General features: G+C 44.4%; 2 protein-coding genes and 1 long non-coding RNA gene across 4 annotated transcripts; 2 read left to right on the top strand and 1 right to left on the bottom strand.

The window, feature by feature from the left end:
• The first annotated feature begins 1121 nt into the window (after positions 1-1121).
• LOC100832440 (protein NEN4) lies at positions 1122-3316 on the top strand. Its single transcript, XM_010235104.3, has one exon. The coding sequence runs from the start codon at positions 1978-1980 to the stop codon at positions 2911-2913; it is 936 nt and encodes a 311-aa protein (XP_010233406.2). The 5' UTR covers positions 1122-1977; the 3' UTR covers positions 2914-3316.
• A 1527-nt stretch (positions 3317-4843) lies between these two features.
• On the top strand, positions 4844-7284 carry LOC104582785. Its single transcript, XR_002963606.1, has 2 exons — positions 4844-5261; positions 5643-7284. It is a non-coding gene; the product is annotated as an uncharacterized LOC104582785 (long non-coding RNA).
• A 1440-nt stretch (positions 7285-8724) lies between these two features.
• On the bottom strand, positions 8725-11060 carry LOC100832132. Of its 2 annotated transcripts, XM_003566682.4 has the most exons (4): positions 10883-11060; positions 10312-10484; positions 9561-9621; positions 8725-9461 (listed from the first exon to the last, which is right to left on the bottom strand). In XM_003566682.4, the coding sequence occupies exons 2-4, from the start codon at positions 10464-10466 to the stop codon at positions 9192-9194; spliced, it is 486 nt and encodes a 161-aa protein (XP_003566730.1). In that variant the 5' UTR covers positions 10467-10484; positions 10883-11060; the 3' UTR covers positions 8725-9191. The 2 variants fall into 2 exon arrangements, with proteins under 2 accessions (XP_003566730.1, XP_024315411.1); XM_024459643.1 differs by lacking the exon at positions 10883-11060 and having other exon boundaries at positions 10312-10809.
• Positions 11061-13971: the final 2911 nt, after the last annotated feature.

Below are 13971 nucleotides of genomic sequence, written 5' to 3'. Positions count from 1 at the left end.
GACGGCGTCCTGACGGTAGAGGCGACGATGTTCGGATTTTTTTTGTCTTCCGGTTCTATTCTCGTTCTGGCGTGGCTATTATGATCTACTGAGTTTGTGGATCTCACGGCTCGTAAGTTTGTGATTTTGGAGAAACATCAAGATGCAAAAGACGCAGTAAGAGAAGTTGGCTTCAAAGATTTTTTACGTAACTTTCGGTTTATCCAAAATCTCTGTTGTCGTTTTGGTGTATTCAATCAGGTGTACTTTATTCTTGAATAAATATATAAAGCCAGATCGTTGTTTAAAAAAATTAATTTATCATATGTTTGATTATATGAAAAATCCAGTGTGCGTAGCTAACATGCATGCGGAATGACATTTGTTAATTACAGTAGTTAAATTGGTTTTGAAAAGAGAGAATCATTATTAGTAGTTAAACTACCTTCGATATGCATGCTGATGTCGACGGCTGTGTGAGTTTTCCTTGAAACAAAGGATAGAGATGTTTTGTTTGTCTTGTCGATCGTGTGCACGAGTATGCTAGATTGCAAATAAAAACACGTGCTCCAATTCAGGTGTCGTCGGGGTTAATTAACCAAGAGAAGAGAGGAAACAAGAAGAGTGACGCAACAATTACCGGCCTTTTAATTTGTGCAGAGATATATTGCGAATCAGCTAGCTAAAAGGAAGGCGAAAACGACCTGCATATATATATGTTGCGCCTCGATCTCCTTCCATTATTGGCTACTGCCTTTTGGCCTGCATATATATACCATTCAGAATTACTGCAATAGTAGAAAAGGAGATCGAATTGGTATAGCAGATTGCAGAATTAGCAAACGGCCGGCAAGAGAGATTAAATTAGTTGGGTGGCGTGAGAGAGAGTTTGGTGCGTGTAGGGAATGGAATATTCCTAGTACGTCTTCCCGTTGTCCAGTTTATCATCTTAATTAGCTAGACGGATTAACTGCATTGCTGTGCATGCGTGCGTGGAATGGTGACCCATGCACCGACGCTAAGTGCATCTCCAACCTACTGACGGCCGGCCGGCGTCATGCAAACTAAAAATAATCTACTCCGTATATATTATGCATGGATCGTTCCTTAGACCATGCATGTCCGCAAGCATAGCGAGTATATTTTTTATATCGAGTGAACGTTCGTTCTTTAGTCTCTAGGAACGAACGATCTGCTAGCCTCATCCGATTCAGAAGGCTCTGCCTGACATCGTGCCGGCCACGTGTCTTGTGGGGTGACAACTTTAGTCCCGTGACGTGACAACTTTAGTTCTGTAGAGTGGCAACTCTGGTTTATGAGCGTGGCAACTTTAGTTCTGTGTGGGTGGCAACTTTACCCGTCGCGCCAGAAGGATAGGGAGCGAATGTTTAATTTTGTGGGTCTGGCAACTTTAGTTCTTCGCGAATGGCAACTTTACCCGTCGTGCCAAAAGATCCCTTTTTTATAAGATGCTTTTGCGGGCATGCATGCCCAATGTTTGTGGCTTTGTGAAACCTGGAATTTTTGCTCTGTTGATTGGATCCATGCTTGCTTGTTCCATACATGCAAGCTAGCTCAATCTAATGCATGCATTCCTTGGTGAGAGCTTTCCTTGCTTGTTTCCTTGCTTTAGGAGGAGGAGGCCGGGCTGGAGACTAGAGCTTTAGCCGTCCAACTCAAGCAACCCTCCAAGAGGAGAGGAGATCGATCTGTCTGGATCTCCTCCTTGTTTGGACAAACAAGAAGGCCAGCAGAAACATTCTCCGACCGTCTTGTATATTACTTGCATGCATCACCATCTATCTCATCGATCATCCATTGTCAAAACTTCATATCTCACAGCATCGATCCACATCGTGCTCTCTCCCTTTCCTAAAAGATCGAGATTGATTCATCACCCCGGCCGGCCAGAGAAGAGAAAGGAACACACAGAGAGCTAGCTAGCTCCATCGATCAACAAGAAGAAAACCAGAAAGAAGCAGGAGAATTCCTTGGTTGATGATGGAGATCCTGAAGAAGAACCGGGAGATGGTCTTCTTCGACGTGGAGACAGCCGCAGCCCCTTCTTCTTGCAGCCACCAATGGTGGATCCTCGAGTTCGGCGCCATCCTCGTCTGCCCGCGCCGCCTCCTCGAGCTCTCCTCCTACTCCACCCTCATCCGCCCCGACGACCCCCAAGCCGCAATCTCCAAGCGCTTCCTCGACTCCATCCCCTCCGACTCCGGCCAAGACCATTCCTCTGCCCCGACCTTCTCCGAGGTGGCCGGCGAGATCCACGCACTGCTCCACGGCCGGGTCTGGGCCGGCCACAACATCCGCCGCTTCGACGTCCCGCGCCTCCGCGCCGCCTTCGCCGCCGCCGGCCTCCCGCCGCCCGAGCCCGCCGCCGTCGTCGACTCCCTCGATCTGCTCGCCTCCGAGTTCGGCCGACGCGCGGGGGACCTCAAGATGGCAACCCTGGCGGCCTACTTCGGGATCGGCAAGCAGCGGCACCGGGGCCTCGATGATGCCAGGATGAACCTCGAGGTGATCAAGCACTGCGCCGCTGTGCTCCTGCTCGAGTCGACGCTCCCGGGGCTGCTTGCCGGCGATGCCGCCGCCGCCGCGCTCGGGGATGGCGCCGTCACCCGCCGCAGGGCATCACACAGGAACGGGTCACCAGGACCAGCAGCTTCTTCTGATTCTGATTCTTCTTCTTCTTCTCCGGCGACGGCGACTGCAGCTGCTGGGGTAATTCACAAGGGGAATTCGTGCAAGAAGAGGGACAGCATGGGGAAAGTGGTGGTGAAGCAACAGCACAAGCAGAAGCAGCAGGGAGCTGCTGGATTAGGAGGTGCAACAATGGCCAAGGCAACAACGGCGGTTCGGCGGCCGATCGCCGCCGCACCGGCATTCAGCATGATCCTCAGGCACTCCAGGGCCATCATCAGATGATTCTTAACTTCATCCAACTAATTAATTGGATTCAATTCAAATCCTTGATTTGTTGTTGCTTACTGCTGATTTGCATCTCTTCGTTTCATTCATTTGTACATACAGAATTGGTTACACACAGACAGGCAAGAGCATGCACCTTTCTTGCATGTGCTAGCTCTGCTGTGTTCATGTTAATTTAACTCTGGTTTCTTTTCATTCAAGTACTAGCTACTAGACATTTGTGTTAATTGTACATAAATTAGCATCAGATCAGTTCCTTCATTTGTAATGTAACCCGTTGTTGTACAAAAAGGTGTATAAGAATACCAATTCTTTCATTTCATCTGTAAATTGCTCCATAGGTCTCAATTAGGACCAAATAACAGTTTATCACTGTAAATTGATTGTAACAAATTGCTCTTGTTCAAAAGGTGTCTAAAAAGAATAACAGTTCCTTCATTTCTAAGCCAATGTGTACCGTTGCCTCACGAAAAGGTATACCTGCGGCCTGCAGATCCTTATTCTTATATGAGCTTCAGCCACAGGAGCAGTCCAATTCTATATTCTTGGACTCTGTCCTTGTAATCTACTCCCTCCGTTCCGATATTCTTGTCACGACGGCACTTTTGCAGAAACCCCTCTCCGTTTGTACAGCGTTGCTCCACGCTCCTCTCCCTTACGTATTCCGCCCAGGCCCAGCTCCCCCGATCTCCTCCCCTCTCCCCCCTCGCCGCCGCTCTCCCTTTCCTCTCCGGTCGCCTCCGCCGCGCTCCCCTCCACTTGTCCATCTCTTCTCCACCGCGGCCTCCCCCTCTAATCTCCTCAGCGATTTTTCCTCGCCGTCATCGCGTGCGAAGAAGCTCGCTCGGACCAAGAACGAGTTGAATCTTGCCGGATCCGTTGGCTACGAGGCCGGATCCGGTCGTCGTCGTCACGGTGCTCGAAGAGGAGGAGGCGGAGCCGTGGCTGCTGTCACCGCAGCCCGAGGAGGAGTAGGAGCCCGAATCCGCTGACGGCGGCTCGACGAGAGAAGGGGACGACGAGTAGCTCCTCAAGGCGGCGGCTGGATAGGAGGCGGCGGCGCAACAAGGAGCAGCTCCTCAAGGCGCGCGGTGGCGGGACGAGGAGCAGCTCCTTGAGGAGGCGACCACGAGGAGCAGCTCCTCAAGACGGCCACGATGACGAGGAGCAGCTTCTCCAGGCCACGGCAGGACGAGGAACAACGGCTCAAGGTACTGGACTCTATTCTTGTTCATTTTTGTTGCGCGTTGGCTCTGTTCTTGTTTAGCATGAGTACTCTGTTCTTGTTCAAATGATGTACACGTACTGTGCACTTAGCTAGGAGTACTTTGGTCATGTTATTTTCTTTTTCTGAGATGTCATTACTCTGTTCTTGTTCTAGTTGAAGTGCGGTATTCAATTCAGAAATTCAGATTAGCATACTCCTCTAGTTTAGCTAGGAGGATTGTTGAAGTGCACAAACCAATTCAGAAAGCTCTCTGAGTACTCCATGATCTGGTGCAGATTTTGCTAGGAGTTGCATTTGTAAAAAATATGTTCTCGTTCATCTATCTTCTGATTACTGTAGGAATATATACTCTCTTCTCTTCTCTCTCAATCTCTTCTCTCTTCTCTCAGTATATAGGAGTCACTACACCACAGCACAGTATTCCCGATCACTGTGTGTCGGGAAAAGTCACTATCGCCGACCAACAATAGGTCGGAAAAAGTCTCGACGAAAAGTCGGTTGGGAATAAAAAAATATGCCAACCAACAGTCGGTCAGGAATGCTCAAGTGTTTGCTGTCTAGCTGTTGGTCGGGAATCCGACTCTTGGCCAACCAATTATCGGTCGGTAAAAATCCCCGACCAGCCACTCGCTGGTAACTGGGCTGGCACGGGGACGAAATTTGAACTCCACTTTCGGCCCAGACACGCGGAACAAAAATAGATGCCGCTCTATTTTATCCACAGTCCAACCCTAAATCCCCCAAATCGAGCCTCTCCACCGCGCCCCACCGCCGCCTAGTTCCCTGCGGCCTCCACGCCGGCTATCCTCACGCCCATCGTCCAGCCCGTCCACCGCAGGCCGCGCCCACACCGTCCTGCCGCCGCACACCATCCCTCCTAGTCGCTGGAACCATCTCCGCTGCCTAGGTTCTCGCTCCGACCGGCGGCGGAGCTTTGCCTACCGCCCCTTTCGCGCCGGACCGCCGCATTGCCATCCATACGGGCCTGACGGCTGACGGCCACGCTACCTCCCCCACGCGCCTAAAGGCTGCCCCCACGCAGGTACTCTCCTTGGCCGGCAGCGGCGTGGTGATTCCAGTGGCGCCACTCTTCCTCCCTCCTCTACGCACCGAGGTGGTATGTCCTTACACACCCCGTTGCCAGTTCGAATGGTGTAAAACATTTAAAGATTTTGGAAATTGAATGTCCAGCAAATGTTTGTGAAAATGCTTGAACAACCAAAAAAATTCATTCTTGCATGATGTTTCTTTGACGGGAGATTGCTAATGAAGCCATTTCATGTTTCTCGGTGTCATCTTGACAGTTGAACGGATAATGAAAAGACCACTAAGACACAGAATCAAGTAAACTGTTTTCTAAAGTTCATATTTTAGAATATAGTGCTTTCTTCTCCACCAAAGTCTATTGTATACTTTTGTTCGGTATTTCTTTTGACTTGATAATAGTAGAAAGGAAATACAGCAGCAAGGATACTAATTGTGGTGATTTTTTCTTCAGGAGGCAACAACGTGGGCATCTTCTTTGTGAGCCCATCTATTACCTCCATGTGTTTTTGGTTATGTTATTATTGTAGCAAGAGTTACTATGGAATCACTAGTAATTAAGTGATGATTTTTGCAGGAGTTACTTACTTGAGTATATATTTGAACTTATTAATTCAGAGAGAGTGGTTCTAGCAATGTTTGATTCATGAGTGATGCTTGACGTTTCAGATTTACTGTGGTACAAGACAGTATTTAATTTAGTACCAGATGCACTTAATTAAGTTTTAGTTCCAGTTCCAGTATTTTTGTTAATGTGCTTTCTTCTGCACCAAAGTCTATTGTATACTTTTGTTCGGTATTTCCAGTTCCAGTTTCAGTTCCGGTTCCAGTCATCCCGCCTGCATACCGAGGTATACTTGCCGTAGTGGTAGATCAATATAACATGCAAGCATATCAGTTTTCTTGCTGAAATAATTGATGGATGGAATGCTGGCCTAAAAATTGATTTGGAATGCATATTTCTGCATGCTATTCTGAATGTCATCATTACTTCCATGATGTGCCGAATTTTTTGATGTACTGAATGCCTGCACCCCTTAGATGCATTTGTTTGGCTAAGTCATATGCATAAGAATTTTTTTTACCGGAAGTCATATGCATAAGATTAGTTTGGCTAAGTCATATGGATAAGATTAGTTGCTGCTCAGTTTTCATTTGGCATATCCATGGTGAAGACCCTGCTGAAAGGAGAACCAAGCACCCACTTTCTACTAATTAATGTACTTGTCAGTAGTAGAGTTAGTCTCTGTATGTATTTGTACTGTTGGATTTCTGCAGCTCCAATGTTCTATTTGTGTGTATGTGTACTTGTATTTTTGCTGGAGCAATCAATTTCCTGAAACAGTAGAAAGCATTACAAGTTCAGTACCGTTTCTTATGCCAGTTTGAAAGGAGTACAATATTTAAAGTTCCTGGATAATTGAATCTGCTATATTGATAGTCTAATATATGTTTGTTGTTTGTTGTGTAACCACTTTCATGCACTTTGATAGACTAATGTATCCAACTTTCATGCAATTTGCTTTGTAACCACTTATCTCAATTCCTTTAGTTCTTCTGGGTCCACTTGTTCTCTACAACTAGAAAATGTGGTTAGTAGAAAATGCACAGCTACTGTTCTGTACAAGTACATTAATTAGTAGAAAAAAATGAGAGTACCATCTTTTGAAAGTAAAATAATTAAGTAGATCTACTACTATTATGTTTTTTTGTTTGATTTGTTAGTTAGTGTTGATTAATATGCTTATGTGCTAATCAATTAATTTCCTCCGAACTTCTAACTTATTATCAGTTTTGTAGATCCAACAGACTAGGATTTATGGAGACATGTTTGCCTTTTGTAGGAAGGAAATACACAAGAGAACATGGTAGCCGGTGGGTCACATCAAGATTGCACAATGAAGGAAATGCATCGATGTTGGAGATGAACCTTTTAGCTATCATTTTGTAAAACTGGATCAGTATGAACTTATTGTCTTTAGTTTTTAATCTATTTTGGTAGTAATGAACTTAGATGATGTTTCATGCACAATTTGTAAATGTGATGAATTAATGTATCATACTATCGGTTGATTTAATAATATGCGTGTTGTTAATTGGTGGATTTTGGATGGACAGAACTGTCAAATATTGATTTGCAAAGCACCTTGTAAAGGGTTGCTAGAAAGCCTACCATATGGTATCTAGGATTTGGTTGGCAAAATTAGTGTCGTCGGATTGTTGGTCGGCAAAGAGTGTTGACGGAGTCAACAAATAGTTGGTCGGCACATCTCGTACCATTAGACTGTAGGTCGGTAATGAGTAGTCGGTCGGGAAAAAGAGGTCTGTTGGGAAAAAATGTCGGTCGGGAAAGATTTCATAGTACCGACAAACAGTCGGTCGGTAAAAGAATGTTGGTCGGGAAAGACCTTTGCCGACAGGACTTTCGGTGACAAACAATGTCGGTCGGCAAAACCCTTTCCCGACCAACATTCTGTCAGTGAAAGTCGTTTTCCCGACCAACTTGTCTGTCGGAGATTCTATACCGTGGTGTAGTGAGTACAGGTCCTGTAGATATACTCCTAGTAGGTGTATATGTGTGTGCATGGATAATTTGAACAAATCTGAACAAGAACAATCTGTATTTGGAGTACTGTTACCTGCTGAATAATTTGCTGACCAAGAACACAAATCTATGGAAGTATATAGAAGCAATTTGAACAATTAGAGTTGTGTTCTGAACATGCTAAACAATTAAAAGGTGATGTGTGTATGGTTACAACTACTCCAATCTAAAGCTAATGTATTCTGATCAATTAGAGCTGTGCTCTGAACATGCTGAATAATTAAAAGGTACTGTGTTCTCAACATGTTGAACAATTTAAGCTGAAAAATGGTTGATTTGATCATCTTCCTCCACCTGTACAAATCTAGTGTTCAGAATACCTGATCAACATGTTAAATCTGTGTTCCTTTTATGTTTATACATGGAGTACTTGCTTTAGTAGGAGCAATTTCAAAATCTATATGGGCAAATGATAATTTTCTTTGTTCTGCCGCAAGAGTTACTCATGCTCTGTACCTGGCTCCTCCTGATCTTCCAAATTGGCTCCACCTGGCTCCTGATCTCCCAAATTTGCTCCAGCATTATCTTCAGGTGGACTGGAGTTAAGATTTGGTATGGGCGTGGAGATTAGAAACAAGCGGAGCCCTAGAGGCTGGACACAAGCGGATCGGAGAATGCCGCAGTGCTGCTGTAGAGGAAGTTGGACGCAGGACTGGAGAGGAGAAGGAGCAGGCGACCTGGAGTGCGGAGGCGGAGATTTGAATTTCAAACTTTGTATTAATAGACCTGTAATTATTTTAATTCGGAGGTTGTTTTTGTAAAAATGTGTTTGTGAAGTGGCTGCGACAAGAATATCGGAATAGAGGGAGTATTTTTTGCATAGCTGTATACATTAATTGGGAAGTCTCAAGTTGCATACATTAATTGTGCCACTCTTATAGCCAAGACAAAATCGGACCAGAGCAAATTAAGAACTGGAAGAACACAGGCAGATATAACCAAGGAGTTTTCTTGATTATGCATCAGAATGCAGGACACAGTTTACAGACTGACCAACCAAGCAAATGCAATGCGACATTTACTAGACAACACATACAAATTAAGACAACTGGAGGCCTCTCTTATCTACACATCCATCAACACATACAAATTAAGACAACTGGAGGCCTCTCTTATCTACACATCCATCCGAAAAGCTCATCTCATCTCTTCTGCGTTTGCGCAGCTGTTTGTTCCGAAAGAAGGCCGACCATATGAACTCAGCTCTCTCCAACTCAAAGACTCAAATGAGGGGTACTGCTAGCTTAAAATGTAAAACGACGACTAGTTTTATATATCATGAGGGGCGGAAAGATTTACATGTTGGTATTGGATCGCGGAATAAGCACTAGGGGGTCAATGGGGGAATGATGATGAATTGCTGCTGCTGCTGCTCTCGGTCAAAGGTTAACTGTACACTCACTGGGCGGCGTCTTTGTTGCCGCCACAAGCAAAACCTTCGACTCTCACTTTCGGGCTGATGCTGTTGCTGCTAGCCCCGCGGGTCGGAGAAGTACCTACTTCAATTCTTCCCAGCATCTCCAGCATTTTGCTGATTGGACTCCCTACAGGAGAGAGGGAAGGTAATTCTGTACCAAACTTGGGGTCACGGACAAGAGGGTTGTTAGTGCGCACAGGAGGCGACCCGCAGAAGAAGCGGGTCGAATCAGTATCAACATCAGGGTTATTCTGAAAAAAGACACGTAACAAGTTGGTGTCAGATATCATGAATACGGTGCACACAATCTGCTGTTTACAGCAACAACATGCTATAGATACAGTCAGTACCTTGCTGAGGATGAGATCATAAATTTCAGAAGAGGAATCTGCTCTGTACATTGGTAATGTCCTGCATTAATCAAGCAACATAGGTCAGAAGAAACCACGCTTGTTCCTTGCTTAATTTGTCGCTACTGAACTTGCCTAATTTGTCGCAACATACAAACCTACCCTACGGGATTTCATACTTTGTCGTACGCTCCGCTTTCGCGGGCTTTTCAAGTTTTTCTTATGTAGCGAATTTAGGGTTGTCCCATGAAAGAATCTCTCGACCGTTATAGTCTTACGTCATGCTTGCAGCTATCTAACTCACAGGCGTGTTGGCTAGGCTTGCTCCATGCAAAACATACAACCCTAGATCCTGTTCCTGTCCAGTTTGTCGCCGCGTGCTTGTGCTTCATTGTCACAAGCATCTAACTAGGTATTTATTGCTGCTTCATGAAAGACTCTCCGACGGTTATAACTGCATGCACACTTGTTGTTGCATGGATCTTGGTCTGTTTAATAATCCGTGTGTGCCTCATACAACAGTAGTACAATACCCGCTGTCTTATGAGACCATATGCAACGAATTTCTAAACAAGAGCTATGCAATGTCAATTGCACAATGAATATATTACATACACAAAACCTATGCAATGTTCACCACATGAATTGCACAATGTTTACCAACCACATGGAATTCAACCTAGACAAAATTGACCATTCAAATGGCTGAATGAGAGTAGGGGGGGAGGGGGGGGGGGTGCAAAGGACAAACCCATTAGGCTTGGAGTTGGCCCTATTTTCCATGAGGAAAGGGGAGCGGGAAGCGCGGCGAGGCTGGGGACATATGACCTCGATGCGCACCGGCTGCGCATCCATCTGCCAGAACCTTGACCTGCGGTCGGGCATCCTCATTGTGCAGTGCTCCATGCCTCCTTTTGCAGAGTCCTGGTAGAAACAAACAGACAAAGCTAGCAATTTGTTCTTGATAGTAGTAATGCAGCTAGCAATGTGAGAATAAATTCGCACCAACAGGGAAAATAAGACGCCGTGTAGTGCAAATTACAAGTACATATATATTACGAAGAGAAACAAGAAGAGAGTTGGTTCCAGGAAGCCACACGCATGTGTTGTACATACAGAGCTCATGATAATAAAAAGAAAAAGAAAAGGAGGAATCGAGATCACGGGCGGAGGACCCAGTAGGGCAAGGTAGGGCGGCCGCCCTAGCTTGATTTTTGCCTCAGTTACGGATTGGGGAAGATTATGAAACGGGGACGGAATCCGTTCGTGGGGTGATGGGAGGAGAAACGGTCCGGAGCGAGAGAATCGAAGGGGAGATCAACCTGCGGTGGAGGCGCTCGCGCGAGGAGGAAGACGATGGGCGCTCGGCAGCGGGATGGGCGGCGGCGCTCGGCCGAGGAGGAGGAAGAAGATCCAGGGAGCGAGGGAGCGAGGGGGCTGGGTCGCTCGGCAGATGCCGGAAGAGGGGTATAGTAAACGAGCTCCCTTGTTACACGTTAGTAAATTAACAGTTTGCTCCATCCCTCCACCCCAAAATAGTGTATTTCTCTCTTTTATTTAGACTAAAATAAAAAAATTGCTTCTCTCTCGTCACACAGAAATCAAACCCAATAACATTTTTTATACAGTTTGCCCATTGGAGGTAGGAGAATTAAAGAGAAGAGAGGTGGTGGTTGGCATATTCCCAATGCATTTTTCTATCTCAATATTTAATTTTTCCAATGAAGACACATGCAAATTATTGGTGACAGAAATTGTTCAAATTATTAGAGTCATTTTAATTGGTGTGACTGATTTGCAATTAAGTGAGAGTTTCCTTAATTGATTGAAAGCTTTCCAAATTATTGAGCTTTGTTATTTAGCAACTAGGATGACTAAGGTCTTTTGCATCCACCACGACTCATGCTTTTAATGTAGATTTAGATCTGAGTATATAGATATGTAGATATCGGCATAGATGTGGATATAGGTATAGACAGGGATAGGGATAGATATATCAATATCGATCTTGATATATATCGACATTGATAGATATCGATATAAATAGATAGCGATACACATATACAGATGTTAGGATATATATGCAACGCATGCAATGCTAGAAACACACATGATGTGTGATGATAGAAGAAACATAATTTAATGAAAATAAAACAAATATAATAAAAACAGTTGACAGTTGGCTATCCATCAATTAAGACGATGGTGGGCCATATATGGATCTTTTGCAAGCCGGTCCACAAGACAATAAACAATTCCCCCTAAAATGAGCAAGAATTAACTAATTACTTAAACTTTCTTTTTTATCTTTTTTCCGGAAGAAAGTAATTGTTGCTATGACGACACGGTTGTTTATGTAGCATCAAGACGTGTCATCGCATCACTTATCATGAAACCCATGTTCATCGCACTCCGTGGATGTTACATGTACACGTACTGTCAGGGGCGGACCTAGGTGAGGGTTCCCTCGTGCACAGGTACCAGGTCCAAAAGTTTTTTTAACAGTAATTAGGTCTAATTACTAGTGCGTGCACTGGATTAACTTAGCTAAAGTGCACCAGGCAATAGAATTTCTCTCGTCGTTGCAACATGATGCACCTGGGTAAAATTTCTCTAGCTCCGCCCCTGCCTACTGTCATATAAAATCAGGAGCAAATTAGGTCATGAGGTCAACTTTCTTCCTAAAAATGAGTAAAAACGTTGAGTATTTAATCCCTGCCGCAAATTTGGTGATAACGTTAACTTTCTTCCTGAAAAGAAGTAAAAAGGTAAAATATTTTACTCTTGCCGAGAGTAAATTAGGTGGTAACGTTAACTTTCTTTCCGAAAAGAAGTAAAACGGTCAATATTTTTAATTTTTGCACCGGAAAGAAGTAAAAAAAGGCAAGTATTTAATTATTGCCTTGTACTACAGTGTAAAAAAGTTGAGTATTTAATTGTTGCCATGTACTACAGTCGCTTGCCTTGTAAAGAAGTAAAAGATGAGTCAGTATTTAATTGTTGCCTTGCAGTACTACAGTTGCAAAATGCAGCATCTCCTTGTAAAAAAGTAGAAGAAAATGCATCGGGAAGAAGTAAAAATCCAAGTATTTAATTATTGCCATGTACTACAGCTGCAAAACTTAGCATCTCCTTGTAAAAATAAAGGAGTCAAGTCTTTTAATTGTTGCCCTGTACTGCAGTTGCAAAATGCAGTGTCTGCTTTGAAAAAAAGTTAAGAATTTAATTGCCATATATACTACTCCGGGCTGGCCATATATGCTTTGAAAATGAGTAGTACTACAGTTGCCATATCCTCGTAAAGGAAAGAAAAGAAAATGAAAATGGGCTGTAAAGAAAGAAAACAAAAATGGGCTGGCGTGGTCGAACCTGCGCGGGCAAAGCCCACATGATTTCTAGTAACAACTCCGGCACGACCACACGTCTCAGCACATTGTAATTTTCCGCTAAAAAAAGCAAAATGTAATTTTTACGCTAAAAAAAGCAAATTGTAATTTTGGAACCTCTATTACAGAGCCTAGGTAGGATCGACTAGTTAGGAACATGGGGTGCCACGATATGTGTGATTACTTGCTTGATAAATGTGAAGAAATATTAGAAAAATATATATCAAAGCTCCATATTTTTTCCTCTCATATTTGTTACTCCTACTTACTACTCCCTCCAATTTTAAATTGTTGTCGAAATATTACATGTATCTAGACGCTTTTTAAGAATAGATACATTCATATTTGGACAAATTTGAGTCAAGAATTTAGAATCAGAGGGAGTAGTTCTTATAGCAACATTTGTCGATTTGTAGTACACACGAGAAAAAAAAATAGTGAGGGGTAAGCATTTAGAAATTTCATTTCTTTCTTTCTCGGGCCACAATAATGTAAAACTTCTCCCGGAATTAAAAATCTAAAGATAATACCGAGTCGAGTACATGGAGAAGATTTTAGAAATTATTGAAAGAATGAAAATTAGCAAATACGCGTCCTCTCCATTGGAGTTTACCGTGGAAATAGACCCCTCCCCCTATTTGCACCACATTCGGCCGTGTGGGTTGCATTTGTTCTCGCCTATATCTATCCGATGCATTTCCCCTTTCTTTCGTACTTACTGCCTCTTCACGCCCCTCTCTTCCAATCTATCCACCCAAATAGCTATAGTTGTTCGCCGCCAAGGACCCTAGGGTTTGGCCTGTGAGGCCCTTGATACCATGCCTACCGAAGCCTGCCGCCGTCAATTCCTAGGGGGTGGCCATGTGAGGCCGCGCCCTAGAGGTTGGACTATGAGGACCTCGTCATCATGAATAGGGATATCTTCGCCATCGGGGCCCGGGTGTTGGCCATGGCCGGCGGTTCCACATCTGGTGGGTTGTCGCCAAGGTGGTTGGTGCGGAGAGCCAGATCAGTGACCTGCTAGT

Source organism: Brachypodium distachyon, chromosome 2 (genome assembly GCF_000005505.3).
Source record: "Brachypodium distachyon strain Bd21 chromosome 2, Brachypodium_distachyon_v3.0, whole genome shotgun sequence".
NCBI classification, from domain to species: Eukaryota; Viridiplantae; Streptophyta; class Magnoliopsida; order Poales; family Poaceae; genus Brachypodium; species Brachypodium distachyon.
The sequence above is the reverse complement of the archived record's forward strand: the minus strand, read 5'-3'. Positions and strand labels throughout refer to the sequence as shown.

Coding starts and splice junctions, on each gene's coding strand:
- LOC100832132 (XM_003566682.4), bottom strand. CDS start 10,466: ATGGAGCACTGCACAATGAGGATGCCCGACCGCAGGTCAAGGTTCTGG. Junction 9,622..10,311: donor GCCAACTCCAAGCCTAATGG/GTTTGTCCTTTG, acceptor TGATTAATGCAG/GACATTACCAATGTACAGAG. Junction 9,462..9,560: donor ATGATCTCATCCTCAGCAAG/GTACTGACTGTA, acceptor GTCTTTTTTCAG/AATAACCCTGATGTTGATAC.
- LOC100832440 (XM_010235104.3), top strand. CDS start 1,978: ATGATGGAGATCCTGAAGAAGAACCGGGAGATGGTCTTCTTCGACGTG.